The sequence below is a fragment of the Labrus bergylta genome, chromosome 19, assembly GCF_963930695.1.
Source record: "Labrus bergylta chromosome 19, fLabBer1.1, whole genome shotgun sequence".
Lineage (NCBI taxonomy): Eukaryota > Metazoa > Chordata > Actinopteri > Labriformes > Labridae > Labrus > Labrus bergylta.
Genome location: NC_089213.1, coordinates 8,746,243 through 8,755,375, shown reverse-complemented (window position 1 = coordinate 8,755,375; position 9,133 = coordinate 8,746,243). Strand labels below are relative to the sequence as shown.

General features: G+C 42.7%; 1 protein-coding gene across 1 annotated transcript; it reads left to right on the top strand.

Annotated features, from left to right (window-relative positions):
* The first annotated feature begins 2,209 nt into the window (after positions 1-2,209).
* cited4a (Cbp/p300-interacting transactivator, with Glu/Asp-rich carboxy-terminal domain, 4a) lies at positions 2,210-8,678 on the top strand. Its single transcript, XM_020638026.3, has 2 exons — positions 2,210-2,457; positions 5,253-8,678. Exons 1-2 carry the CDS (start codon positions 2,287-2,289, stop codon positions 5,982-5,984), a joined length of 903 nt encoding a protein of 300 aa, XP_020493682.1. The 5' UTR covers positions 2,210-2,286; the 3' UTR covers positions 5,985-8,678.
* The last annotated feature ends 455 nt before the right edge of the window (positions 8,679-9,133 follow it).

The window sequence follows — 9,133 nt, the reverse complement described above, 5'->3', positions numbered from 1 at the left end:
CCCGGTCACATGGAGACAGAATTAATCAGTGGAACAAATATATTCCACTTAAAAATGTTACCAAGCCATATTGGCCAAAATAAAGGTAGCTTAGCTTTAAGTTTCATGAAAGATTTAATGTTGATAAACACATCTGAACTTGTGCATACTGAAATATAGCTATAGTTGTCTTCTTATCTTCGGTTTTGACGTCAACATCACAAAAAGCAAATTCAGCTCAAAGGGCTTTAAAACCTGTACAACATATGAAACCCTCTCTTCGTAGAGCCTACATTTGGAAAAACTCAATGAACAACAATAGAGGAGGGACACCTCCTGACACACAGGTATGCTATAGATATGACTCAATGGGACGCGATACTTTGACGCTTGCTTGGTAGTAGAACTCTGTGTTGGTGCACTAGTGGTGAGTTATAGTCAACATGTAAAGGTGGGAAATAAGAAGTAAGGAGATGGAAGGGACTTGCCAGCATGTAGAAGATATGGAGGCAGGGTGATACTTTATTGATCACCAGCATGAAACACATTTTTGATCATGATACCTATAGCTAATGTTGTAGCCTCAATCCCAGCAGATAACTCAAGTCACTGCAAGCGCCTGTGGCCAGAAGCTGCTTCTGCTTTTACTCCATTGTTCACTTTTCTTATCGTTAATTTCCACCCCCCAGAAGAATGATGGAAAGGAATCTATTTATTGACTTTTTAAAAGTGCATGCTGCACGCTCATCTTTTCATAGTATTACAGTCTGTGGCTGAAAGTCTTTTGATGTGAAGGGATGCAAGACTTCAGTCTCTTCAAAGATTTGATATGAGTCGAGAAAAACTCAATTAAATTTTACGACAGTGAATATTCTGCAAATAAATTAAGTGTGAATATTTTAATTTCTATTTGCAAAGTGGCATTTAAACTGAATGCTAATCCAGATCTGCAGAGACGAGATAGAGGAGTGCCACTGAGAGGAGGGGAAACATAATTTCTGTATTTATTTCATAATCAGGAGGGAGATGTTGCAAAACAGGTATTTTAGAAAACATGAAGTAGAACAGATAGACATAGGAGCTGTAGCTAATATGCACTCTTTATTTTTTGTCTATTCATCGCTAGTTATATCGTCCTCACAATATTGAACATTGTTGTCACATACGGCACTTTTTTCTCATATTGCGCAGGCCGAGTATAAGTTATAAAATGAATCAAACCTCTAAGGAGGAGGAGCATTTCTTTTCAAACAAAGGAAAACTTCTGCTCATTCTGTAAAATGCAAAAATAAGTTCCCCTTTCCTTGATACATTTGTCATAACACTCTTTGCTGAATCTCTTTCCATATAAGTGTATATACCGTAAAACTTGAATTAATAGCACAGGCTTTTATTTACTTCAGTCTAAGAAGATACCCTGCCATTATGTGGGTCAGGGGTCAATATACCACACAGGCCTTTAAGTATTTTCTAACCAAACTCTTGCACAGGAAAGATGGCAAAGACTACACAATTTAACATTCACACAAGAAAGAATATTTAATGTGTACACAATTGGGATATAGTTTAAAAAACTGAATTAGAAAGTATTCATTTGATCTTGATTTGTAAGACAGCCCATCCTTGAAAACCTGCCAAACTTCTTGTCCCCCTAATTACTTCCTGCTTACGTCCAGGTATCACCAGGCAAAAGTAAAAGGGACTGGGCGGCCCCCCCCAAATTGGGATGTGCTTTTATTAGAAGTTTTACCGTAGTTGTACGACAAGGTTCGCTTGATCATTAATTCACGTTTTGGTAAACGGACAAATAATGTTTATATATTTAACACGTGAAAATTGCATCATTCCATATTTCTCTGATACTTAAAACTCTGATTGTGTAATGTTGTGACACTATAAAAAGATGCATCATCAGATTTAAACGCTTTTGTTTCTGTAGCTGCATGCAGTGGTTCGGTGTAGCCAGCAGCCTGAAGGATCCCTCCCCACTGCTCTTTAAACAGAAAGCTTTCAGTTTAGAGAGTGAGGATCATTACGGATTACAGCGGAGGGTAATGAAGGCAGGCGGGCAGTGAGATCTCTCCAGGAGACAGAGCAGCGCGGCACGGTGTTCGGCAGCGCGGCGCTCTGCTGCTCCGCTGGATCAGTGGAGGAGGTAGTTAGTGAATGTTTCTTTGCTCAGTGATTAAGGGGGAGGGGGGTAGGGGGGGGGAGGACCAATGGCAACAAAGGAGACGGAAAGGACGATAGCTCCTCCTCTCTCCCTATCTCTCTCTCTCTCTCCCTCTCCCTCTCTGTGCTTTATAGATGCATATAATCCCTGAGTTGACCCAGAAAGCAAACTCCTCTGACTACCGAGACGACGCAGAGTTTCAATCCGCCGCAGGGGCTGCATGTAGCCGGAGCATCAGCTGGAGAACAACCGGGGCACTGATCCAACTTCTCCGCACGGATTCACCGCACAATTCAGACATCGGGGTAGGTGTCGCCTTCTGTTACTCCTTGAACAGGTAGAAAAGGCAGCACTTTCCCTCTGTACTGCAGACTATTGTATTCTTCTACAGCATTAATATGCTGGAACAAGCTGCTTCGCCTTCTCTATCCTACTTTGTTAACTTGCGTCGCGCTATTACGCGCTATTTGTTGCGGGGTTTTGATCTCAAATAGCCCGAATAGACACAGAGGTTTCATGCTTAATAACACCATCAATTATGATCCTCGTTCAGACTATCTATTTGCAAAGAGAGCATTTAAACTTGAATGGTAATCCAGATCTGCAGAGACGCTCCACAGATAGAGGAGGGTATAATTAGGTAACACAAGAGCAGAATATACTAAAGAGGATTAAGGCTATTGAGGAAAGTGTCTTGTTTTATCAGCTCTATAGGGGTTGAATGGCTACAAGCAGCCGGGGGGAGAAAACCACACACACCAGAGATATTTTCTAATAAAAGGATTTAAAGGCTGAAATGTCTTGTGCCTCTCACAGACAGACGCAGCCAGTCGTTACATTATATAGCCTGCATCACTCTGGATGTGACATTATGATCATCCCATTTAGAGTGCAGGTTGTAAAATAATGTCATCAATTTTAAAACGAGCCGGTCACGTTGACAGCAAATTACAGCTCGAGCATGGACAGGCTCTGTTTGTCATGTGTAGGTTAATCTTAATTGGAGATCTGTTGTAATGACTGTGTTTTAAAGGAGAGAGAGGAGAGGGGGGGGTTGTTGTGTGGTCTGAAAGGAAGCATTCCTCTGCGTCCTTTTTGGCTGCAAGGCGAGGAGGGTATTGCTGCCCTCCCTCGTCAGTGTGATGTTCAGCGGTAACTCACTGATGGTGCAATTGTGGAGTTTTGAGAGGGTTTTTTATTAGGACACATCTAATGTGAAATTAAGAGAGAGAAACCGTGGCGTGGAGTGAGGGAGAATAGTTCCAACCAAGAGAAAGAGCTATTTAAAAAAATAATAATAATGTGATTCCTTTAAAGAGGTTGTCCAGCAGTTTAGTATTGCACTTCCAAAAAGACATTTGACTCACAACAGATTTCAGAATAAATGTTGACATTGTGGCAGCAGGGATTGTATCGCATCTTCATTTTACTGGTTAAAATCAAGAAACTCACAATCCTACATTTCCCATAATGCAACTGGATAGTGTTTCTTTTATTAATTTGGATTCATACTTTTATGTTGAATCTACACAGGGCCACATCGTACCACCAACCCGTGAGCATTATTCGTGTTTGTGGCTGTGTGTGTCATTTTTTTCGTAATGGGAAATGACTCCGCCTAAACACTAGTTGGCCGTGAAGTTTCTTCGCGGGTTTTGGATCATTTCTGGCATCTTTGTGTTTTTTTTGACAATCAAGACTTAAACTGAACAGATCATGTGGGATTTAGAACCAGAAGAAAAACAGTTTAGCATCAGTTTATTTTACCAAAATGACTGCAACATGTAAACTGTGTGCATAATATGCCTATAGACATTCAGTATGATTGCATGCACAGTTCAATTGAGAGATGTTTATTACTCAGTTAAGTCATGACTACTTTCCATGTCCTAGTATACAAGCACCAGGGTAGAATTGATTTACTGATGGAAGTATGTCTGACTCCAATGTAAGCGCCCTTTCAGCTAGTTACTTTTGGACCTATTTTCACATTTATCTATTACAGCAGGTACCAAACAATCCACAAACAAGTTAGCAAGCAGCAAACTCATCATATGTTGATCAGTCAAACATGGAAGACCAGAGTAAATGGGCGCCCGGCAGCATTATCTAGGTGTGTTAGTCTGACTGTAAGGAATTCAACTTAGTAAGATTTCAGTCCAACTAATATGTTTACATACATTTAAAATAAAAATGCCTTTTAAGTCAGACTTACACAGTCAATCAGCTTCATTTTAATATCATGTAAACGTACTGAGTGAGGCTGGAGTAGTTTTATTTGGAGGCTAACAGGCTGTTGAAGCTAGTTTCAAACTAGCGTCAAGCTCAGTAAAGTGGACAAATTGCAGCTGCTGTCAAACATCTGTGCTGTGAGGTCGGGGGATGTGCATGCAGCACTGAGTCTGTAGCTACATTATTCCTACACTGATTAAAGATAGAGGTCGATGCGCTGGAGACCCCTTCTTGTTTACCTTAGTCTCACATCTTAAAACTCAACAGCTTTGCATTTTAATTAGAAAGTTGTGTACATTTTTTAATCTCAAAAGAACAAGTCTCTGAGACTGGCCTGATGACATCATAAGGGCAGGGCTCAGTGATTGATTGAATTTAATTAAAATGCTTACAAGTTGCAAAATGTCTTCAGCAGAGCTTCTAGTTACATTAGCTTTCTTTTAGATAGCTTGCTGTGGCTTATTTTGGTAGTGAAAAGAGAATTCTGTGGCTACCTGCTGGTAGCTAAAGCTAACCCACTAGCTGTTTGCAGAGATCAGGATAATGTTTTCAAGAAACAGTGAACAGAAAAAGGCAGAGTAACTTTATTGAAAGTTGTAAGGCCAATCTGTAATTGGTGGGAACGTCTTGTCCTTGCATCCGGTTTGTTCTTGGACACTCAAACATTAGACACTCCAATCCAGAGGCACAAAATACATCCGAAATAACATGCAGGCAAACAGCAAACGAAAACATCTAGAATCCAAAGACTCTTCATTTACTATTGTATATTAATTCTTACATTTTTAGAAGCTGGACTGAAGTGTTTGACATCTTTGCTTGAAAAGTCTGAGTTGTATTAAACCACAATCCTATTTTGTATGTTTAGGGTGACAGAGCAGCCATGGCTGAACATATGATGATGCCCATGACCCACGGCTTCAGGATGGGCATGAACGGACCTCCTCAGCACGGCGGGCAGCCCGGCCTGCGCAGTCTGCCAAACGGCCAGGTGATGCACTACGGCAGGAACCCTCAGAACAACATGGAGGCCGCCATGAGACAGCGGCAGGGCATGGTGGGACCTGGAGGAATGGCGGGCCCTGTGAACGGAGCTCCCATGGCCAACCACCACCACCAGATGATGTCTGGGAATATGATGTACAACGGGCAGGGTCCTCCCCAGCAGCATCATCACATGCACCCCCAGCAGCAGCAGCAGGTGCAGCAGCAGCAGCAGCAGCAGCAGGGGGGTCACCCACAGCAGTACCTCCCCGGGAACCTCACCTCTCAGCAGCTCATGGCCAGCATGCACCTGCAGAAACTTAACACTCAGTACCACGGACACCCTCTAGCCTCAGCTAATGGCCACCACATGCCTAACGGTGCTCAGTACCGGATGGGTCCGGCCCAGCTGTCAGGCATGCAGCACATCGGGGGCCCTTTGGGGCCCAGCGGCATGGACATGGATCTCATCGATGAGGAGGTTCTGACGTCACTTGTGCTGGAGCTTGGGTTGGATCGCATTCAGGAGCTGCCTGAGCTCTTCCTGGGACAGAATGAGTTTGACTTCATATCGGACTTTGTGTGCAAACAGCAGCCGAGCACGGTGAGCTGCTGAGCGAGGCAAACTGAAGATGGTTCGGTTTTGTTTGGACTTGACTGGACTGGACTGGACACCCCAAAGAATGACTGCGCGGTCACAGTAGCACAGCGAGAGGAGACAATCTCTCTGTCCTGTTTTGGGTGTTTCTGTGTCTGCGTGTTTGACAGTGTTTAGTACGCCTTCACACTGCAAGCTGAGGGAGAACTGTATCAAGAGAAAACGCTGCAAAGACACCAGGTTTCTCTCGTTTGAGGCGATGCCAGTAAGATCTGTCGTCTTTGGCCAAATTGAGGCAGCCTGATGCAGCAGGCTCTGTCTGTACCCATCTGGCCCTCAGCACATGTGCCTGCAGTGCCAAGGCTTTGGGGAAATTGCAAACTTAACATCGAGGGAACGTCTGAAAAGACTCTCCATCTGGGTCTGCTACATTCTATGGCATCTCTAAATGTATTTTATCTCTGATGACACCTTCAAATAGTAGCAGACGTTTTACAAATTTATAAAAGGTAGTCCTTTGAAATTTGTTCGTACTTGGATGAAGGGATTTAGACAGATTTTTTTAGTGCGCTGATTGAAGGCTGGCTCTTCAAAAACTGCTACAAAATATCACACATTTCCTAGAGGAGCAGGAGAGGGAAGTTGTGCAGGATTCCTGGCTGAAGAGATGGAGTTTTGATGGAAATGTGCTTCATCGATTCTGTAGCTTTCAGTGTCATTTACCTGACTCGGATAAAATCTGCAATCATTAAATGCATCACACGAGTTCCCTGCTAATTAACTGTGGTTCAATCATTAGCAAAGTAGCACGTTGCTTAGAGTGTTGTCGAAAACGAAGCATTTATCTGTAGAACATGGCATTGACATCCCTTTGCTCAGACATTTAGCTGCACATTGCGGCCTGTTGGAAAGACAGACAAACAAACAAAAAGGAGGGTGAAGGTGTAGACGTGAGGTGGGAATTTTATTTTTAAAGACAGGGTTGGTAAAACAAACAAAAAAATGTGTGTCAGAAAAACTGGTGATATATGTGTATGTCTGTGTGTGGTTGGTGCTGCAAGGCATCCAACACCCTTATGGATATGGGTATGTGATATGATATCAAAGGAATCCTGAAATTCTTACAATAAATAACCAAAATGAAACATGCCCAATTCAATCCAACATCAGGCGGGCCCACAGAAAGATGACAATATTCCAAAATATGGCTTGAAGCTAAAAATTCAACACTGTTAGACATCTCATCATATGTCAATGAGACCCTAAATCATAGAGTTACAAGGACTTCCTCAGTTTGTGTTTCCAGTGGCTGAAACCATTGCTCCACTGTGCTGCGGGAGATTTGAGGCTGCACTGAGGGAGAGAGAGAGAGAGAGAGAGAGAGAGAGAGAGAGAGAGAGAGAGAGAGAGAGAGAGAGGTGGGGAGAGAGAGAGATTTGGACGTGTGGACACAATGTGTGGACACAGCACTCCCCGGCAGCACTTAGTTGAATCATTATTTAAAGCTGCCGCTACCTGTGGAATTGATTTCATTCAGCAGGAGGAGTGAGTAAAGAGCACAAAGCGTGCAAACGTGTTGTCTTTTTTTTTTTTTTTTTTTTTTTGCCATAGATTAGCTTACTCTGCTGCTTTTCTACTGATTAGATTCAAATTACATGTTCTCACACGCTTGTCTTAATTGAGGTCGGCTTGCACATTCTCCAATGACTCAATAATTATATAACGGACGTGTTTTTTCGCACGGTTGGTAATTAGGTTTTTTTTTTGTCAAGGTTGCTGCTTCTCCGCAGCGGGCTGGTTGAGGGACAACTTCCTGCTTTCATCAGGCTATTTGTGGAGCTGTCAGAGGGGTCAGGGCTTGCGCTGGTGCACTGTGTTAATCTGTTCCAATACCACTGTGCTGCTGCTGCTGCTGCTGTCCCTGTCTCTCTCTCTGGAGATCTGCCATCCCCGAGCTGCAGAGTCGGTACAACGGGCATTGAAACGCCGCGGTACAAAAAAGGGCAGAATAGTGTCTGATAGTTACCCTGCTCTGTTTCACTTTTTCCGGCCTGGAGAGACTGCAGCCAGAGCAACTCGACCACCTCACAGTTCAAGTGGAAATCCTTCTGGCCTTTAAGCGAGACAGCGGCCTCTGATCACTGCTGTATCAACGAGCGCAGCCTTCTCGTGTATCGTATCTTTGTACTGTAGACTAGAGGTGAAGTTGATCTAGACACATTTAAGGTACATTCAGAAAAAAAAAAAAAAACCTTTGTCAGATGTAAAATGTAAATCAGTGGATGATTTTTTTGATGTGTGGACAAAAACGATTATATCCTACATTCTTATTTTATTTTGAACAAAGTGTGTAGATACAGTTTGAGTTTGCGTGCAGGACCTGAAGCTTTAAGACCGAGTAGAGTGCATGTTAAAGCAAGCGTGAGGGACGCCGCCACTTTTTTCCACAGAGCAGCTGAGAATGTACAGTACAACACATTGTGGGAAACTTGTCTTAAGATGGTAGATAAACATGTGAGATTGTACTCCTTGTTCCAAAATTACACATCATTCATTTGGGTAAACCCTCCCTGAACGCCCCCCCCCCCCCCCCTCCCCCCTACCCACCCACAACGTCTTCTCCTCCCCCACTTCCTCAAAGCTTTTGTAATGTTATTGATTCTATTTTAAGAAAATGTATTTATTTTCAAATAAAATATTTATTTAAAGAAATCTTCCATGTAGTGATGTCTTTATCTGCCTTAATGAATGATTCAACAATGAGATGTTTTTGTGTACCGAGCTGTTACTTGTGTTAACAGTAGAAGCCACGGAGGCTCTCGCATGCTGTTGATTCCTTTTATTCTCTCGTCGGTTTTAGAAACTGATCCACCCACTAGAAGTGATGAGCAAACACAAGCGCACAAGTACAAACAACATATCCTAAACAGTGATGAGTCAGCACTCTGTCAGCACAGAGATGTAACCACCGACATTGTCTTTTTAAGTATGTGGTGTTACATAATTTAGAAATGTTACATTTGAAAGAGAAAACAACCTGCGCAGCAACAACAGGAGAGCGTAAACAACAGGATGATGTGCTGATTTGTGCTGGTTTCTTAATTATGACTTTTTGTTCTATGACACATGTGGGTCTTTAAGGCTGCAAACAAATAGTTGACGAAGTT

Excerpts from the sequence above, each read along its gene's own strand:
- cited4a (XM_020638026.3), top strand. The coding sequence starts at position 2,287 with ATGCATATAATCCCTGAGTTGACCCAGAAAGCAAACTCCTCTGACTAC. Across the intron at positions 2,458-5,252 it reads CGCACAATTCAGACATCGGG|GGTGACAGAGCAGCCATGGC; the intron begins GTAGGTGTCGCC and ends TTGTATGTTTAG.